This window comes from Ailuropoda melanoleuca, chromosome 4 (assembly GCF_002007445.2).
Source record: "Ailuropoda melanoleuca isolate Jingjing chromosome 4, ASM200744v2, whole genome shotgun sequence".
In the NCBI taxonomy this organism is placed as follows: Eukaryota; Metazoa; Chordata; class Mammalia; order Carnivora; family Ursidae; genus Ailuropoda; species Ailuropoda melanoleuca.
The window spans coordinates 96,485,312-96,505,705 of record NC_048221.1 but is presented as its reverse complement, the minus strand read 5'-3'; the positions used below and the strand labels follow the sequence as shown (position 1 = coordinate 96,505,705).

Below are 20,394 nucleotides of genomic sequence, written 5' to 3'. Positions count from 1 at the left end.
TCATAAATAACTTAAGTTTGTCCTTTTCTTTCCATTATCATCATCATAGTTCAGGACTTTATTATTGCTTACCTAGACTATACAATAGTTTCATTAAAAAAAAAAAAAAGCAAACTCTGCCTCCAATCTCTCCCTTTCCAGATTGCCATCAGGGTAATCTCTCTATAGTGCACGTTCTGATTTATTCATTCAATAGTTACTGAGGATCTACTATGTGCTAGGCATTTTTAAAGTACCAGAGGTAAGAAGATGATTAAAATACAGTTTCTAGGGGCGCCTGGGTGGCACAGCGGTTAAGCCTCTGCCTTCAGCTCAGGGCGTGATCCCGGCGTTATGGGATCGAGCCCCACATCAGGCTCTTCTGCTATGAGCCTGCTTCTTCCTCTCCCACTCCCCCTGCTTGTGTTCCCTCTCTCGCTGGCTGTCTCTCTCTCTGTCGAATAAATAAAAATAAAATCTTTAAAAAAAAAATACAGTTTCTAGGGCTCACTTGGGCAACACATATATTAAAATAGTAACGATACAGAGAAGATTAGTATGGCCCCTGTGCAGAGACACACAAAACATGGTTCCTGAATTCAAATTGCTTAGTCTAGAAGGGAAAATAGACATTTGAGATTGATACAGCAAGCCAGCAGACACTCCTATCTCCACTGAATTTTGTCAAAGTGACTGTAGGAATCAACAGCAAGCAAATGAGAATGAGCATGAGTAGAAACGGGCAGACCCTTTTGGAATGTAGAGGTTTGAAGGCTTGAAAGAGTTTCTTGAAAGTATACTAAACTCCATGAGGGCAGGGACCATTGTATGTCCACTGAATCCCAATCCTATCACAGTGCCTGGCACATAGTGTGCCCTCAACAAGTATTTATTGAACAAAAGAGTGACCAACTGAATAAGTGAATGAACGATGTGGAAGAGAAAGGTTAAACCTAAGGACACAATGGGGATGCCCCTGGAATGTTGGGGGGGTGTTACTGGAATATTTAATTGGGGCTGGGAGTTAGCTAAGGAGGAAGTGTCAAGTTTCGCATAACATTCTCAACAGAGATACAAAACTCCACCTCAGGGCCAAAGTAGGGCCATTTCCCTGGCGCCCAAAGACTTGGAGACTGTGGTCTTGAGATAGACCCTGAGGGAGCCCCTGAGGCTGCGCGCGCAGTGAGCAGCCCCGCGCAGCCGCCGTCTTCCTGACGGGGGCGCCTTCCGCGGCGCAGGCACACTCCGTTAGCCAGAGGACCAGGTAATGGGGCCTTTGCCTTCCCAAGGAAGGCGGAATAGCCTCGCTTTCCCTGCGTCGGGTTAGGAGGAGGGCCGAGGGCCTCAGCGGGAGGACGACCTCAGCGGGAGGAAAGCCCGAGAGCGCGTAGGAGAGCGCCTCGCAGGGTGGGCCTGGGCCGAGTTCGGACCGCTCTCAGGCAGGTTTTGGCGGGCCGGGCCGGGGCAGCACCGACGCCCACCGGTTCTAACGCACCGCGGGCCCGAGCGGCCCCTCCACACACGTGTCTGAGGACCGCGACGCCACCTCAACTCGGTGGGCTGGCGTTCCCAGGCCTGGGGGCTGCACTGCCAATCCGCCAGGCACGGTAGAAGCGGCGCCTAGGCCCGTCGACGCTTGGTGGGGGGGGGTGGGCAGGACAATGTTCGAACTTCATGTAAAGTCAAGAAAACAATGACCCTTTAGGATCAAAGAACGTGTTTTGATTTTTTTTCTTATATCAGAGGAAAAAGTGCAAGTTTTAGGGCCCACGAAAATCTATTAGTTAATGTTTATTATTATTTTTTTTAATGAGGAAGTGCCTCACGAAGGCAAAAGTGCTTAGGATCCAAGAAATTTTTAACGTAGCCCTGCGGGAAGGAGAACCATTTTATCGTTTATCAGACACTGTCATAAGGGCTATAAAGGCATAGTATAGGCGCTTTTGTGAGGATACGTAAAGGGTCCCTAACCTATAAAGCCTGAAGTCAAAGACCTAAAAGATGAGTAGGGTTTAGGAGGGTAATGATGGAGAAGAACTTCCAGCAGCTGCAGGAGCCACAGTGAGAGGCCCACGCGTTTGTGGACCTGAAAGGTGCCTCAGGGGCGGGTAGGGTGGGAGGGGGCTGGGCAGGGGATGCCATGGCGTGAGGACTGAGACTTGGGAAGGAGATACATGCGGAACTTGAGAGCCAGGATAAGGATTTCTAATGCAATTGGAAGCCACTGGAGGGTTTTTAGTAAGGGAGTAACTTGATGGCTTTCGGTGGTTCAAGGCCCAGTTCCAGGTTTAACCAGTTTGCAGAGAGACACTAATAAGTGGGTGTTTGGGCAAAACTGGAGAGCACAGGACCAAAAATAGTCAGATCCTGCTTAGTCCTATGCCCAGATACATCAAATGTATCAATTGATCATGTTTGAGAGTAGAGGGAAGAGGGCTGCCTCTTACCTCATTTGAAGTACAATCTTGGAGTTGCACACAAGTGTGGGATCTAAAAATGACTTGTGCAAGCTGAAACCATTCAAAGTAGTCTGAACAATCAATGGGGAAAAGTTATATTTGTTCCAGGACCTTTCAAAATTGTTAAAATCTATCAGCCGTAAGTGGGAAATAAAAAATAGTAAAAATAATATCTATTAATCATACTGTAATTTAAAACATTGGAAACATTGGGTATCAGAATGTCCTATTTCTTTGTAAAAAACTTATCAAAAATAGTTTGAACAGCCCTTGTGCTTGTCTTCCTCTCATGGTATAACTTATGATCGAGCAAGCATCTTTTTTATGCCTTAGCTGATTGTCATACTCCTAAGTTTGGATCAGCTTCCAACATTATATCCTTTGTGCTTTCAGTTTTGTCAAATAGCTCCAAGAGTTCCTTTAATATGAAATGTTTTTGTTGGTGGCACTTTCTCTGGGCCATCTTCATACTTTTTGTCACAACCACTTTCCCCATTTATGTTAAGTTCACCTTCACAAAGTTCTCTAGCTGCTTATCTAGAGTCTGTCAAATGGTGGCATTGTCAGCATTCTCACAGTCAGCATTTTCTTCTGTAATTCCATTTCTGTTCAATTCAACTTTGACTTTTTACCATTACCATGTGTCATTTCTTTGCTACACTTTCATCTTGAAATGGCCAATTTTGGCCAATTCCCTCTTTCAATTATCCATTTTTGTTAAACGTCACATGGGTTTATCAGTAGCAGACAAAGAGGTAAAACAACTACACACTTTACTTTCTGCGCTCAAACTGAATAAGTGTCTGCAGGGACCAGTCAGTGACAAACTTTGAAAAAAGTGGCATAATTGATCACTGATCATGATGAACATCTGTTACTTCTGTAGTGATTTATGGACTGAAGAGCTAGCTGTGATCTATATTTTATGTAATTACTTGCATTAATATTCCATGGTAACTGAAATTTGAACTATGTTGATGGGGACTGGTATTAATTAACTATAGTAAGAGTTCATATATATTGGAACCATGCAAACTTAGAACTGCCCATACTCTAAAATGACAAGAGTTTTAGATGTGAGGGAAGATGGAGAGGGGGAGTAGAAGCTCATTCTACATTAAACAAGACCTCTGTCTGGGTGCCTGTTTATGTGAATCTGTGTGTTAGTCTTAAATTCAGCATTACATTGATCCCATGCACTTAATTTAAAAGTACAGTTAAAAGATATGTGCTTTCTTACTGAATACATTAGTCAATGATTTGGATTTCTAGGTCAAGATTACTTTTAATAGATTAACATATTCATTCACTTATTTGTTCAGCTGTACCCAACACATAATTGGAACTCAATAAAAAATTGCTGAATGAACAAATGCTGAGTTCTACTAACCAAAAGGAAAGTTTGAAGGGGAATAACTTCACTAATTAATTTTGAGGAACACATTTAACTATTCACTTTTAGATCACTTTTCAAGATCCTAAATGCCAAAGTGTTTCTGAGAATTATTATAAATATGATATTTGTCTTGGACCTGGGAATATCAAATAAGTTTTTATTTTCCCTTCATTCTTTAGCTAACAATTACATAGAATTATTTTAGTTACCAGAAATGATTTTTTAATCTAAAAAAATTTTCTTTGGGGCACCTGGGTGGCTTAGTCAGGTAAGCATCTGCCTTCAGCTCAGGTCATGATCCCAGGGTCCTAGGATCGAGCCTTGAATCAGGCTCCCTGCTCAGCAGGGAGTCTTCTTCTCCCTCTGCCTGTCTCCCTGCTTATGCTCTCTCTCTCTCTCATGTTCTCTCTCTCTCTCAAATAAATAAAATCTTTTTAAAAAATAAAAATAAATTTAAAATTATTTCTTTTATGACCATCCTAATGTTCTTTTTGAAATATTTTATGATTAAATATAACATATATAGAGAACATATCATAAAATATGAATATACAGCTTACTAATTATAAAGTGATCACCCAGTTAATCACAACAAAGGTCAAAATATAGAACATTGACAATACCCCAAAACCTCCTCTTCTGTCCCTTCTCATCATGATACTCCTCTTCCTTTCTAAAGAAAATCACTACCTTAATTTTATGATAGTTATTTCCTTGATTTAACCATTATATACACATCCTTAAACAATATTGCTATTTGTGCTTATTTTTAAAATATATGTGGGTGAAATTGTACTATATGTATTCTTTGTGTCTTGCTTATGTTTCTTAGAGTCACCCAGGTTGTCATATGTAACTACTTCATTCATTTTTATTGCTATCTGTGTAAATATACCAGAATTTATCCATTCTAATGTGGATTGACATTTGTGTTGTTTGCAATTTGCAGTAATTGTGAACAAAACTGTTATGAATAGTCTTTTGCTGCTTTTGTTAGATAAATTCTTCTAGTGATTTTTCCATTTTATCAAATTTATTGGCATAAGGTTGTTAGTTTTATCTTTCCATAATCCTCTCCATGTTTGAGCATTTATAAGGATGTAGAGATGTCGCCTTCTCATTCCTAATATTGTTTCTATGTCCTCATTTGTTCTCCTTTCTGAATCTGAGCCCTGGGCATAGATGTGAGTAGCCAGAAAGAAAGAAAACAAGGGTGTTGGAGACAAAGAAAACAATATTAGCAAACACACTGAAGTGAATGGTATATTTGGTTTTATTTCAGTGAAAAGCTTGAGGTGAGGAATAGCCTTCAATAAGGCTGAAGGTCAAGTCATAAAGGGTCTTGCATGGATCTTTTGGGGGGGTTCCTTTTTTAATTTAAATTCAATTAATTAATGTATAATGTATTATTAGTTTCCAAGGTAGAGTTCAGTGGTTCATCAGTTGCATGTAACACCCAGTGCTCATTACATCATGTGCCCTCCTTAATGCCCATCACCCAGCTCTCCATCCCCCCACCCCGTCCCCTCCAGCAACCCTCCATTTGTTTCCTATGCTTAAGAGTCTCTTATGGTTTGTCTCCCTCTCTGATTTTGTCTTGTTTTATTTTTCCCAGGTTTGTTTCTTTTACTAACCAGAATCATGTTGTATGTATTGTTCTTTGATGTGCTTGTTGCAGATGTTCTCAGCCTAGCACACTCCTTTTATCCATTGTATATTCCACATAAATAGTGTCACTGTTTGGGTTGCTTCATGCTGTTATAATAATTATGCCCACTTTTGTGCACAAACTTGAGCACAGAGGCTGGAATTTGAGGGGAAGAGTGCCAGTTTGAGCCTTTGACAATCTGAGGTGAAGGTGTGTTGACTTGGCATTGAGCAGGTGGCAGGCCATGCATGCTGACTCATGCAGGAGGGCGGCTGGACTGTGACTTTGGGACCAACAGGCCGATGGCATCGTGTATGACAAGGACGTGGCTGGTTTTGCTTTTAACTTTTTTTTTCTGGGAAATTCTATCTCTCATTCTATTCTTAATGAAAGCCTTGCTGGATAGAGTATTCTTGGCTGTAGATTGTCTCCTTTTAGCAGTTGGAATTTATCACGCCGCTCCCTCTGGCCTGCAAAGTTTCTGCTGAAAAACCCACTGATAGCCGTATGGGATTTCCCTTGTATGCCACTGCTTTCCTTTCTCTTGCTGTTTTTAAAATTCTCTCTTTATCACTATTTTTGGCCATCTTATTTACTTTGCGTCTTGGTGCAGACCTCTTTGGGTTGGTTTTATTGGGGTCTCTCTGTGCCTCCTGAATCTGGATTTCTCTTTCCTTTCCCAGTTCAGGAAGTTTTCAGCTATTATTTCTTCGAACAAATCTTCTGCCCCCTTTTCTCACTCTTCTCCTTCTGGGATTCCTATCATGTGACTGTTACGTTTGACAGTGTCGCTGAGTTCCCTGTGTCTATTCTCATTTTGCATGTTGTTTTCCCCTCTCATCTGCTCAGCTTGATTATTTTCCATTACTCTGTCCTCCAGGTGGCTGATAAGTTCTTCTACTTCCTCTTGTTTGCTCTTTATTCCAGGTGGTCTATTTTTATTTCCATTTAGTGAGTCCAATAGCTCTAATTCGTTCTTTTTTATGTATACTATGTCTTGGTGGAGGGTCTCATGGAGGTTCTGTACTTCTTTCTCAATTCTACCGAGTATCTTTATGAGCATTACTTTAAATTCACTATCAGACATATTACTTATCTCCATTTTGTTTAGGTCTCTTGCTCTGATTTTGTCCGCTCTTTCATCTGGGACATGTTCCTCTGTCTCCTCATTTTGTCTATTGCTGCGTCTGTTTCTATGTGTTAGGAAAGTTAGCTACGCCTCCTGCACTTGAAAGTAGCAGCTTTATGAAGAAGAGGTCTTGCAGTGCAATGTCTCCTTTTCACCAGAAAATGGTGCTTCAGGTGTGTCTCCTATGTGTGTTGCTACAGGGGTGTCCTACTGTTGTGGCGGAGCTGTGTTTGCCTTCAGTCCAGCCTGCCATGGCTCTCTGTGTGGTCAGAGTCTGGTGCCTATGGTGTTAGTGGGCGAGTCCAGGGCGGTCTCAGGCTTCAGTTGAGTTGGAACAGGTGTTTGCCAGAGATGAAGTAGCACCAAACTGCAGGCACTTTCCCTGTGTTGTCCCCTGAGAAGCTTTTGTTGGTGGGTGGGGTCTGCAGTCAGACCAGCTGCCTGCCCCCAGCCCACTGCTGGGGTCGCAATCAAACTGGTGTGTGGTTATCTTCCCCTCTCCCTGGAGCAGGACTCACTTTGGGGTGATGCTGACCCTTCTCTGGGCTGCATACACATTGCCAGGCTTGCAGCACTGCTATGATGGGATCTTGCCAAGAGGGATTGGAGGGGGTGGATCTGCTTCACTGTGGCCACTTGTCTATGCCGGGCTGCAGAGATTCTGTCCTGCCAGTTTTCCAGTTGCTTTCTGGGTTATTTATGCTGATGTGGGTGTTCTCTAGGCAGCCACAAGGTAAGAGGTGAGCCCAGGGTCCTCCTACTCCACAATTTTCCCAGCACGCTCTGCCTGCATAGGTCCTATGGGAGAAAACTTGGTCATATTTTTATTTTTAAGAATTATTATGTACCAAATAAACACTGTGCTAAACACTGATAAATAAAGTTGACAAGTTCTCCAGCCTTGGGAAGCTCACAGTGTAGATGGGGAGGCAGTCAAAGAAACAAATTATAAATACAGTACAATAAATGCTGATAAAGAAATAAAGTTTATGAGAGCAGATAACTTACTTTGAGACTGAAATTTGGCCTTTGTGTCTCTTTTTGTTTAGTTCCACTCAGCATCTGTAAGCTCGCTCAGCCTTGCATTACAGGTAAACATCTAGATCCCTTGGGAGCTGTTAAGATGTGATAGCCTAGAGAAACTTGAGTTAGTACCCAGCCTGACTCCTTTCTAGACTTAGTCCTCTAGGCCTGTGTTCATCATATCAACCAAGCATGATTCAGTTTTATGAAACCCAGTGATTTCTCTTTCCTTCCCTGTAGGTATAGAGAATATCCAGGTAGTGGCTGCAGTTCATCTCTGGTCTAGTTACCATGTATCATGGGCGAAGCACTGGTAAAGGACCCTCCACACCCATGCAGATTTACCAGCAACCTCCAAGGCTTCTCATTGTGCAAATTGCCCTACCATCCTGGGCTGACACCTGCTCCAATCTCTGTGAGGCTCTGCAGAACTTTTTCTCTCTAGCCTGCAGCTTGATGGGCCCCAGCCGCATGTCCCTCTTCAGCTTATATGTGGTACAAAATCAACATGAGTGTATCCTTCCCTTTGTGGTGAGTATATCTATATTTGATCATTTTTTCCTGAAAACAAATATGAGGTTTCTGGAGCAGAGATCACAGTTATTATTACTAACAGCAATAACTGTGCCCATTCTTCACATCCAATACCCCACAGGCAACATAAGGAGAACCAGATGTCATCCTGCACATGAAGGGTTTACGTAGAGGCCGCTTTTAGGCAACAAGCTTGAGCATGGAAAGTTGATGAAGGCAGAAGGGCACACAGCAACCACCTGGCTGAATACAGACAAGCCCATCAGACAGCCCACCTCAAAATATCGATAAGCCCTAACTGACCAATGGGGTACTTAGGACCAGGCAGTTACCAAAAAAGGGAAAAATTCCATATGTCCCCATACCGCCTCACCTTCCCGCTTTAAGTACAGCCCCCTTCACTGCCTCCTTGCAGGCAGTTTCTCCTTTGCTGTCCTGCCCACTGCTTCCTTTCAGGTATATTCAATAAATTTCTGTCTCCTTTGTTCTGCCACACACTGGCTTCCACCCAATTGTTGTCCCACATTTGGGGGCCCGCATCTGATGGAGAGAGACACTACAGTTTATACTGCAGAAGAGGAACTCCAGAATTATTCATCTGAGTGTGTAAATAGGTCACATCTTGCCCCTGCTCCACTCCTGAGATGGAGAGAAACCTTGGCATTTACAGTCCTTTGGAATGTAAGCAACTGACCCCTTTCATCCTCCTTTGAAATGTAAATACAGGGAAATAAGTCTAAGTGTCTTCAGAGGTCTCTGTCTAAATTATTCTTTATTTTCCAAGACTTGTCTTTTATCCGAAGTTCTAGCTTTCTTTGCTCAGAAAGCCTAACTGTGAAGACACATGAAAATATTTTCTCTACAGTTCCCCATAGGACTCAGGTGAAAAACCCCCTAAGATTTCAGAAGGCAAACACTGGAACAGAGACAGTGCTTTTATGAAGCTTTTTCACACATAGACAACTGTCTCTCCTCCTCCTTAAAGAAATGCAAATCTTCACTTATATAAAGTTCAGAATCACAGGGATGGGAAAGACCTCAGAGGTTCTAGTGCATCCCTTTCCTGAGATAGCCTTGCTGCAGGGATAGTCAGAGAAGGCCTAGTAGAAAATCACAACTTTTATCCCTACCTGGTGGGAATAAGACCTCCTCCCTCTAGGGTCTCTGGGAACAACAACAGAGCCTGGACTCCCACCCACGTACCCAATATTAACAGGGTATTTCTGCCCCTCCCTATTGAGGTGGTGTCTGAGAAGACAGAGTGGAGGCCCTGTGGGAGCTGCAGGAAGGTGTGGTGTCTCTCTCAATCAGATGGGGGCCCCCAAATGTGGAGCAAAATGATGGGGTGGAAGCGGGCATGGGCAGTGAAAGGATTCATCCAAGGCATAACAAAGGAGATAGAAGTTTATTGAATACACTGCAAGGGAGCAGGGAGCAGGACAGCCCTTCTATTGAGTTTTCTTAATTGTATATTTGACAGTTAAAGCCAAACTTGTAACATTGATGTTGCTGTTAATGTATATAGAGGAAATATTTTAAAATAATTGCATTATAAACAGGGAAGAGTAAAGAGACTTCTACATAAAATATGTATATAATGTAAACTTAGAGCAACCACTTAAAGATCAATACAAAGACACTCAAACACTATAGATAAATCAAAACAGAATTCTAAAAAATTCTTAAAAATTGCAAGTAACCCACAGTCAGATAGGTAAAAGAAAACAGAAACAAAAAACTGAGGGAACAACAGAAAACAACAAATAAATTGGCAGGCTGACATACCAATAATTACATTAAATGTAAATGGCCTAAGTATATCAATTAAAAGAAATAGGTTGGCAGAGTGGGGGAAAATGACCCAAACATATACAGTCTCTATAAAAAACTAACTTCAAACACAGCAGAAGTAGGCTGGAAAGCATAAGGATGGAAAATGATATACCCTGATACATTAACCAAAACAAAGCAGAAGTGGCTGTATTAATATGTCAAATAAAGTAGACTTTAGAGCAAAGAATATGAGGTACAGAAAAGAATATTAAATGATGATAAAAGAGTCAAACCAAGAAGAAGACATACCAATCTTACATGGGTACACACTAAACAAAAGAGCTGCAAAATACATGAAGCAAAAACTGATAGAACTGAAAGAAGAAATGGACAAATCCACAATTATAGTTGGAGACTTCAGATGCCCTTTTGACAGGTAATAGAACAACTAGAAAGAATATCTACAAGTATGTAGAAAAGTATTAGCCCATAGGATCTAATCAACATTTAAAGTATATTCCACTGAATAAGAGCAGAATACACAATCTTTTCAAGCACCCACAGAGCACTCATCAAAATAGACTATATCCTGGGCCTCAAAAGAAACTTCAGCAAATTTGAAAGAATTGAAGTCATACACACTTTGTTCTCTGACCACAATAGAGTCAAAGTAGAAATCAATAACAGAAACATAACCATAAAATCTCCAAACACTTGGAAACTAAACAGCACATTTCTAGATAACTCATGGATCAAAAAAGAAATGGCAAGGGAATTTTTTTTAATATATTGAATTGCATGAACATTTTAAGACTATATGTCAAAATTTGTAGAATCCAGCTAAAGCAGTGCTGCGAGGGACATTTATAGCACTAAATGCTTACATTAGAAATGGAAATATATAATTCAAAATCAGTAATATAAGATCCCACCTCAGGAAACTAGAAAAGGAGAACAAAATAAACCCAGAGCAAGCTGAAGGTAGGAAATAATGAAAAGTATAAATGAATAAAATTGAAAACAGAAAAAAAGGAAAATTGGTGGGAAAAAAAGCTGATTCTTCAATATGATCAGTAATATTGACAAACCTCTAGCAAGATGTGAATCTACAGGTGTGGTAATATGGTATAGAACTCAATGCAAACATTGTAGCAAAGTCAATTTCTTGGTTTTAAAATTTAGCTATAGTTATATAAGATGTAACCACTGCAAGAAAACCGAGTGAAGGGTACACAGGACATCTCCACAATTTTGCAACTTTATGTGGATCTATAATTATTTCAAAATAAAAATCTAAAGAAAAACAAAGGTGATTTTACACACTTATAGAATGGCTACAATGAAAAAGATGGGCAATACTGACAGGCAATGCCAAGTGTTGGTGACAATGGGAAGAATCTATAACCCTTATTCATTGCTAACAGGAAGGTAAAATGATACAACCACTTTAGAAGATAGTTTATCAAATTCTTAAAAAGTTAAATATACACCTTCCATGTAATCCAACAATTCCACCCCCAGAAATCTAACCAACAAAAATGAAAACATGTCTACACCAATACATTTACATGAATGTTCATGGCAACATTATTTATAATAGCTGCAAACTGGAAACAGTTAAAATGTCTATTAACTGGTGAATGGGTAAACAAAATGTATAATTCTCACTGTATATAATCTGTGATTATGTATACCCTACTAGTACAATGAGGACACAATGAAAATGATAGTGATATTTGCAGCCATGTGGCAGGTTATGTTCCGCTGTTGTTCCATTTTCCTTGTGCACGTCTGTCCCATGATCACATTTGGCTTTTTCTATCTTCTGTCAGGCATAGGGATAGAGAAAAGTAGAGAGTGATCTAGAAGGGCAAATGGAAGATATCCAACACAGGAGGGTTTTTGAGAAATGAGCTCATGTATACCAAAGGTTAAAGGATTTTTTTTCCCTTTCTTAAGTGGCTATGTTATATGCCTCAGGCTCTCCTCAGTACATTTAGCCCTAGATAAATCCTTTGGTCCCTTAATCATTCCATTGGGAAAGGCAGACATTTCTACACTAAAAATCACTGACCAGTAACTCAGGAAAAATTGCAAGCCAAAATCCTTCCAAAAGAACAGTAAGTTCAACCTATTTAAAAGCTCAAGAAAATTACTGGGAAAATGCCATTACCTTATGTATAGAACAACACAATCTTTGTTTAAGGAAAAATGTTATCTTAAATCCACTGTCTCTAACCTATATAAGTTTCTAACATTTTCTATCTGCAAAGTTAGCTCAAAATATAATGGTGAAAGATAGCAGGTAGGAAGCCTTGCCCAAGATGAATACTTCAATACATCTCTTCATATTTAATTTCTGAGTATTTCATTTCTGAGTATAACCCTGAGCTTTTCATAAGGAATAATGACAGAAGAATCATAATTAAAATATTAGAATTCCTTTTATATCCATTGTGCCCTTAATATAAATAAATCTGACCAAAATGATTAATCTCCTCTCAAAGCAGAATTTCGGAAGAATTCCCTTACAGTGAGTATCTTACCAATTCTTTTACCTTTTCATGAGAACAAAGGAATTATTTAAACCATATATGATCTACAGTGGAATTTTAGGACTAATAGTGGTCTAATTTGGCTATAACATTTACTTTCTCATCCTTAATAGCTGACATTCAAATCAAGTTATTTAAAAGTGACAAATAATAGGGATATATTACTTTAAACCCTATAAGAGTAAACTCCAAAAAAGATAATATAATAAACTATAATTGAGTACTGCAGGAGAGGGAGGGGCAGAGTAAGAAAAGGAAATATACAAATTTTGTCATTGTTTATAGTGAAGATTTTTGTTATTGTTCATTAATGGATAGTACTAAAGAAATAAGGGAATTATATAAACATGTAGTTATAATCACTAAAACAAATACAAACCTTTCTAATTATGACAATAAAAGCTTATATAGAACAAAAAGCTATACAGTATAGTGATTCTTCAAAAGCTATGAGAATAGATCTGCCTTCAGCTCAGGTCATGATCCTGCGGTCCTGGGATGGAGCCCCACATTGGGCTCCATGCTCAGTGGAGAGTTTGCTTCTCCCTCTTTCTTTCTCTAACCCTCCCCCTGCTCCTATGTGCCTGCACACATGCTCTCACTCTTTTTCTCGCTCTCAAGTAAATAAATAAAATCTTAAAAAAAATAAAGCTATGAGGGGCACCTGGATGTCTCAGTCAGTTAAGCCTCTGCCTTCCACTCAAGTCATGATCACAAGACCCTGGGATTGAGCCCTGCATCAGGCTCCCTGCTCAGCAGGGAGCCTGCTTCTACCTCTCCCTCTGCCTGCCATTCCCAGTTTGTACACATGCACATGCTCTCTCTCTCTCTGTCAAATAAATAAATAAAATCTAAAAAAAGAAAAGGCTATGAAAATAGAGTCTATGTTAATATAAAAACAAATATGTCTGTCATATCAATAAATATAAGTGTGCTAAACTCACCTATTAAAAACTCTGCTGTGTTCAAAAGATACAGGTGCAACAAAGTTGTTCAGAAATGTTGGCAATAAAAGAAAGGGCAAAGGGCTAGGCAAATGAACCTCCCCCCCAAAAAAAGAACATGATCTTAATATCAGACAAGGTTGAATTTGGAGCAAAAAGCACTAAATGACACTAAGAATGTTACTTTAATGCTAGACACAAAGAGAAGAGTAGACACTATGGATGATCTTCAGTACAGAAGGTTTGTTGGAGATGGGATCTATAGAAAATATATCAGTTTTGATTAACTGTGTACCAAATAACATGGCATCAACATTTTTAAGAGAAATATGATCATAATATTATGAAATCTCTGCCCTCCTTAAGTGCTCATGGAATATTCACAAAAGTCAGTCATACATTAAGCCACAAATAAACCCAAAACTTTAATGAATTCCAAAAGTACAGATAGTTCAGTCAAGATTTTCTGAACACCCTGCAATAAAACTAGAAATAAATTACAAAACCAGAGAACAAAAAGTATCTATCTAATGGAAATTTTTAACTATTAAATAAATTTGGAGTCAAGAGGAAATCCAAACTAAAATTGCAATATGTGTAGAAAATAATAATAGTAAAACACTACATATCAGACCTATGGGTTATAAAAAAGACAATGCTAGAAGGAAAATTCATATCTTTAAACTATATTAATTTATTTTAAATTGTATTAGTAAACAAGAAAAACAAAATAAATGAAGCATGCAACTTAAGAACAAAAGACAAACCTATGGAAAGCTGAAGGAAGGAAATAATAAAAATAAAAACAAAAAATAATGAATATTAAAATAAGAGAATGGTAGAACAAATTAATAAACCCAAGTTTGTTCCTTGGGGGAGGGTAGGAGATAGATAAACCATTAGTAAACTTAGTTTGAGGAGGGCAGGAGAAGCTGCCTATACACAAAATAAGATAAGGAGAAAATAACCACAGATATACTTGGGTGAAATGCATAATTCTCCATGCAAATATAATTACCAAAATTAAATTCAGAAGAGATAGAAAAATCTGAACTCACCATTTCCCATAAAACAAAGTTGCGAAAGAGCTAACTTCCCCAAAATAAAGTACTAAGACCAAATGATTTTACAGGGGAATAATACCAAACTTTTAAAGAACAGATCATTACTATGTTTTTTAACTGTTTCATACCACAGAAAGAAAAAAAAACCTTCCAAATCCTTTTTATGAAGTTGACATAATATTGATACTAAAACCCAACAAATATTGCATGAAAAGAAAAACTAAAGCAAGTCTCATTTATGAATATCTTGTCAAAATCCCAAATAAAGCACAGGCAATAGAATCCAGCTTATACATATTTTTTTAAGATTTATTTATTTATTAGAGAGAGAGTGGGTGCGGGGAGGCAGATCAAAAGGGAGAGAGAGAATCTCAAGCAGACTCCCTGCTGAGCACAAAGCCTGACAGAGAGGTCCATCCCACGACCCTGAGATCATGACCTGAGCCAAAATCAAGAGTTGGAGGCTTAACTGACTAAGCCACCCAGGCACCCCCAGCTTATATTTTAAAAGATCATATACCAGGAATAAAAAAAAATGGTGTAATACTAGGGAATCCATTAATATAGTTTACTATAGAAAAACATCTAAGAAAAAAATATGATCATGTTCATGTCCATAAATACTGAAAAAAAGCATTTAATAAAACATAACATCTAGTCTTATTTTTAAAAAAACTTAAATTAAGTAGGTATAGGTAACTATCCCTGAGCACAACATATGTTTATGACAGCTCAAGAATCAAATCATACTTAATGAAAAGACACTAAATATATTCCTGTGTTATCACTATTATTTAAAACTATTCTGGAGATTTTCACTGATGCAATTGCACAAGGGAAATAAATTAGAATATAAAAATAGGAAAGAAGGAGATCAAATGATTGTTACCTGCAGATTAATGATGTCCAAGAGAATAAACAAAATTATTTCAAACAATGAAAGAACTCATGACAATAGTCTGGCACAAGAACTAATACAGATATTAATACCCTTCATATATTCCAAACAACAAGTTTGAAGTTAAAGTGGCAGAAAAGATCTCATACAATAACCAAAATTATCAGGTACTTAGGATTGAAATTAATAATAGATGTGCAAGACTTACATGAATTAAAATGCTATTGAGAAACACAAAGGACTTGCACAAATTAAAAGTCATTGGGGAAGTTTTGGGGAAGATTCAGACCAAAAAGATGTCCATTATCTCTAAATCAATGTGTAAATATAATGGAATTCCTGATAGAATTTCCAAGGAAAACTGGACATCCTAGTAACAAAGTTCAAATTAAAAGAGAAAAGAAAAAAATAGCTAATAACTATTCCTCTCGAATATTAAACATATTCAAAGTGTGATACTGGAGATTGAAAAGATAGGGCAATGACTACTGGGTATTTACCCCAAAGATACAGACGTCATGAAGAGAAGGGCCATATGCACCCCAATGTTCATAGCAGCATTGTCCACAATAGCTAAATCGTGGAAGGAGCCGAGATGCCCTTCAACAGATGACTGGATTAAGAAGCTGTGGTCCATATATACAATGGAATATTACTCAGCTATCAGAAAGAACGAATTCTCAACATTTGCTGCAACATGGACGGCACTGGAGGAGATAATGCTAAGTGAAATAAGTCAAGCAGAGAAAGACAATTATCATATGATTTCTCTCATCTATGGAACATAAGAACTAGGAGGATCGGTAGGGGAAGAAAGGGATAAAGAAAAGGGGGGTAATCAGAAGGGGGAATGAAACATGAGAGACTATGGACTNCGTACTGTATGGTGACTAACATAATATAATTTTTAAAAAAAAGAAAGAAAAGATAAGGCAATGGAATATAATTTAAAGTCCAGAAATAGACCCAAAGATATGTAGGAATTTAGTATATAATAAAGATGGTATTTAACATTAATTGGAGTGGGAGCACCTGGGTGATTCAGTCACTTAAGCATCTGACTCTTGATTTCAGCTCAGGTCATAATCTCAGAGTGGTGAGATTGAGCACCGTATCAAACTCCATGCTGGGGGTGGAGCCTGCTTAAGATTCTTTCTCTGCTCTCCCGCTGTCCCTCCCCACCTCTCTCTCCCTCTCTTAAATAAATTAACAAATTAATTAAATAAAATTAATTGGAGGGACACCTGGCTGGCTCAGTCAGAAGAGCATGAGACTCTGGATGTCAGGGTTGTGAGTTTGAGTCCCATGTTGGGTGCAGAGATTACTCAAATTAAATAAATGTAGGGGCGCCTGGGTGGCACAGCGGTTAAGCGTCTGCCTTCGGCACAGGGTGTGATCCCGGCGTTCTGGGATCGAGCCCCGCGTCAGGCTCCTCTGCTATGAGCCTGCTTCTTCCTCTCCCTCTCCCCCTGCATGTGTTCCCTCTCTCACTGGCTGTCTCTATCTCTTTCGAATAAATAAAAATAAAATAAAATAAATCTTTAAAAAAAATGTACAAAAAGTTAAAAATTAAAAAATAAAATATATTGGAAAAAATTATCCAGTAAATGCTTGGGTCAACTGGATAGCCATGTAGGAAAAAAGTAAGTTAGATCCATACTCACTGCTTACATCAGTATAAAGTCCAGATAGATCAAAGTTTTAAATATAAAAATTGAAACTGTATGTGTAGGAGCACAGACTGTATCAGTCTGAGTCCAATCAGGAGCAAGAAACTACACAGTGATTTAAATAAGGGAAGTTTATATGGAGAACTTTAACATCGTTTAACATACTAAACTGTGATAATAAAGCAACTGTAAGATATGAGAACTTTTTATGGTACCTTAGGGCTGAGGTAGTGATCTCCAGGAAAGAAAAACTTGAAAAGCGGACTCCTTTCCCAAGGCTGGAGTTCAGTACCAGTATAGTTGCAGCTGACTGGATGCAGAGTTTACTGGTTTTCCCAAGCCAGAGCTGGTCCATGGTTACTGGGAAAGCAAGATGCAATCTTCCAGGTATAGATGAGCAATAATCAGTGACTGGTGTGTAGAGTGGAGATACCAACGTGGACAGGATGCCTGGAGCAGACAGTGTCCATATGGAAATTGCAGCATCATCGGGAGGGCCACAGGAGACAAACCTCTGAGGTGAGCAGAGGGAGTGAGACATTAGTGCAGGCAGGAGGCCTAAAGCAGGCAGTGTCTGTGCCAAGATGACTGCTGTAAGGTAATCACCAAGTCAGAGCTAGGAGTTTGCAGTGTCTTAGTCAGCTGAGGCTGTAATAACAACAAAATTCTATAAACTAGACAGCTTACACAATACACACTTATTTTCTCAAAGTTTGGGAGACTAGAAGTTAGAAATTGGGGTGCAAGCATGGCCAGGTTCTGGTGAGAGCCCTCTTCTGGCTTGCAGACAGATTTCTTGCTGTGTGCTCAGATGCCCTTTCTTCAGCGCATGTATGTGAAGAGAGAGCGAGCTCAGGTGTCCTTCCTCTTCTTAGAAGGTCACTAATGCCATCATGGAGACTGCATCCTCATAACCTCATCTAAACCTAATTACCTCTCAAAGGCCACACTTAAATGCTACCACATTAGGAGTTAGGGCTTAAGTATATGAATTTTAAGGGAACATAAACATTCAGTCTGTAACATCAAGGGCCTGCTAGTTTGGGGCAATATCTGCTCATGTGGAGCATTATCAGATGCTCTCATACCCCATTGCTTTCAGCAGGAAAGCACCTTCCTCCTGCAGTGTTCCTCCATTGCTCTCTATTCAAATGCTTAACATGATGGTCCATGTAAAGGAGAAATGTTTAAAGGAATTCTGTCCATTACTGCAGAGATATATTGAAAGGTGAATTGGATTTGAGAGGCAATAAGTTGATAATTAGCTCACAGACCATGGGGGAAAATATCAGAGTAAGAAAGGCTTTTTTAACCATAACACAAAACCTAAAATTCCAAAAATAAAAGATTAATAAATTCAGCTGTATAAAAATAGAAAATATGTGCTTGGCAAAATAAAAAAAAGCTACCTAATCAATAAGGTAAAGACAAATAATCCAACAAGAAATAAGAAATTATATACATAGTTTTCAGAAAAAGAAATATAAATGACCCTTCAACATATCAAAAATATATTCAATCTCACTTAGAAATGAAAAAGAAAACTTACTGTACATTGAGATGCTATTATTTTTCACCTTATGATTGCCAAAGTTTTTTTTTTAAGTTTAATGACATACTGTTCATGAGATTTTAAAGAAATAGACACACATGCCATTTATGGGTGTATAAATTAACACAATTAACACAATTTCTATGGTGGGCAATTTGGTGACAGTATCACGATTTACATACCCTCTGACCTAGCAAGTCTGCTTTTAGGAACTTATCCTACAGATATATTTTCATATGTGGAAAAATGACTTAAGTATTATCATTTCAACACTGTTTGCAGTGGCAAAAGATTGAAAACAATCTAATGTCAATCAATAGGGAATTGGTTAAATAAACTTATGTTGCATCCATTAATGGAATACTCTGTAGCTATAAAAATGAACATTTTTTATCTATTGACTGAAATGATTGAGCAAGAACACTATGCAATAAAATCAAGATATAAAAGACTATCATAGTCTCTTTTCTTTTGGTAAGAAGAACAAATTTATCTTTATATTTTCTTTCATGTAAAGAAAAAAATCTCTGGGAAGATATCCAACAAGCTACCAATATAGATTGCCTCCAGGAAACCACTGGTTAGCTGAAGGATGAGTGGAAAGGTGATTTTTTTTCTGCATATAATTTTATAACCTTTAAATTTTGAATCATGTGCATGTATTATATATTGAAAATAAATAAAAACAAAATTTTGAAAATACATTGTGCTAATAAAATGCAATTTATATATGGGGAGTCAATATAAAGTTTTTTATAGAGATTAAAATTAAAATTTTTAATTTTTTTATAGAAGTTCATTCTGCACCTTGAAACCCACCCAGATATCTATGACAAAGAACTTGAGTTTGTGATATAATAGATAATAACTCCAAACAAAAAGATAAAAAGATTTTTGAAAATCAATGACCTAAACCATGTTCTAATTTTTTCATTTGATTTCCGATGAGACATCAATCTGAGTTGTCCTGAATTGCGTAGAGCAAGGAGAACACACTGGTACTAGATCTAGGGAGAGAACATCTTCTAGGCATATTTATACCACTAGTCTGCACAAAAAGTTGAAAGAAATCCAGTGAGGGTCCATCAGTCTTTACCCATTCATCCCAACCTCCACCTTTCTGTGCAAAGCCTATCTAACTGAATCAGGGACTCCACTCTGCAACTTGAAACCCACCCAGATATCTACGACAAAGAACTTGAGTTTGTGATATAATAGATAATAACTCCAAACAATGTTGTAGACGACTTCAGTACCTGATTCACTGGGCTACATTTCAACGCAGCAACTTCCTAAAGCACATTTGAATCTTCCACAATGGAAATCCCAAACTTTCCATCCAGGAAAGAAGGAGGAGGAGAAGTTATGACATTTGACTGTTCAGATTACAGATTGCAGGTAATGGCAAAATTCCAGCTGAGAGACACCAGACCTCATCTTCCTACCACCCATTTTCTCTCTCTTTATCTAACAGCTCCGTATCGGTCCCTGACACCATCTTTTGGATTTGGAACTCATGTCTGAACTATTTACACTGTTGTTGTATGGAATGTTGCCTAGGCGATTCATGAGGAAAAAAAGCTAAGAATATAAGACTTTCTGTAGCATTCATCAGTCATCAACCTTTGATATATGGAAATTGTTTCCCGGCCAAGCTATATGAGCTCTTCACATTCTAGGCAATTAATGTTTCTGCAAAGCCTGCATTTTAAAATCACTTTCAGAATCAAAGTGAGTACCTGAGAGATCAGATACCATTTTCAAGGGATA

At 38.5% G+C, this 20,394-nt stretch overlaps 1 protein-coding gene and 1 non-coding gene across 2 annotated transcripts in view; both read left to right on the top strand.

Annotated features, from left to right (window-relative positions):
• The first annotated feature begins 482 nt into the window (after positions 1-482).
• Positions 483-589, top strand: LOC117802108. Its single transcript, XR_004625164.1, has one exon. It is a non-coding gene; the product is annotated as a U6 spliceosomal RNA (small nuclear RNA).
• A 590-nt stretch (positions 590-1,179) lies between these two features.
• Positions 1,180-20,394, top strand: part of M1AP (meiosis 1 associated protein) — a 55,839-nt gene continuing 36,624 nt past the window's right edge. The window contains exons 1-2 of the mRNA XM_034659424.1: positions 1,180-1,243; positions 7,875-8,165. Of these exons, the coding sequence (XP_034515315.1) occupies positions 7,926-8,165 (240 nt within the window). The 5' untranslated portion in view covers positions 1,180-1,243; positions 7,875-7,925. The remainder of the gene's footprint in view (positions 1,244-7,874; positions 8,166-20,394) is intronic.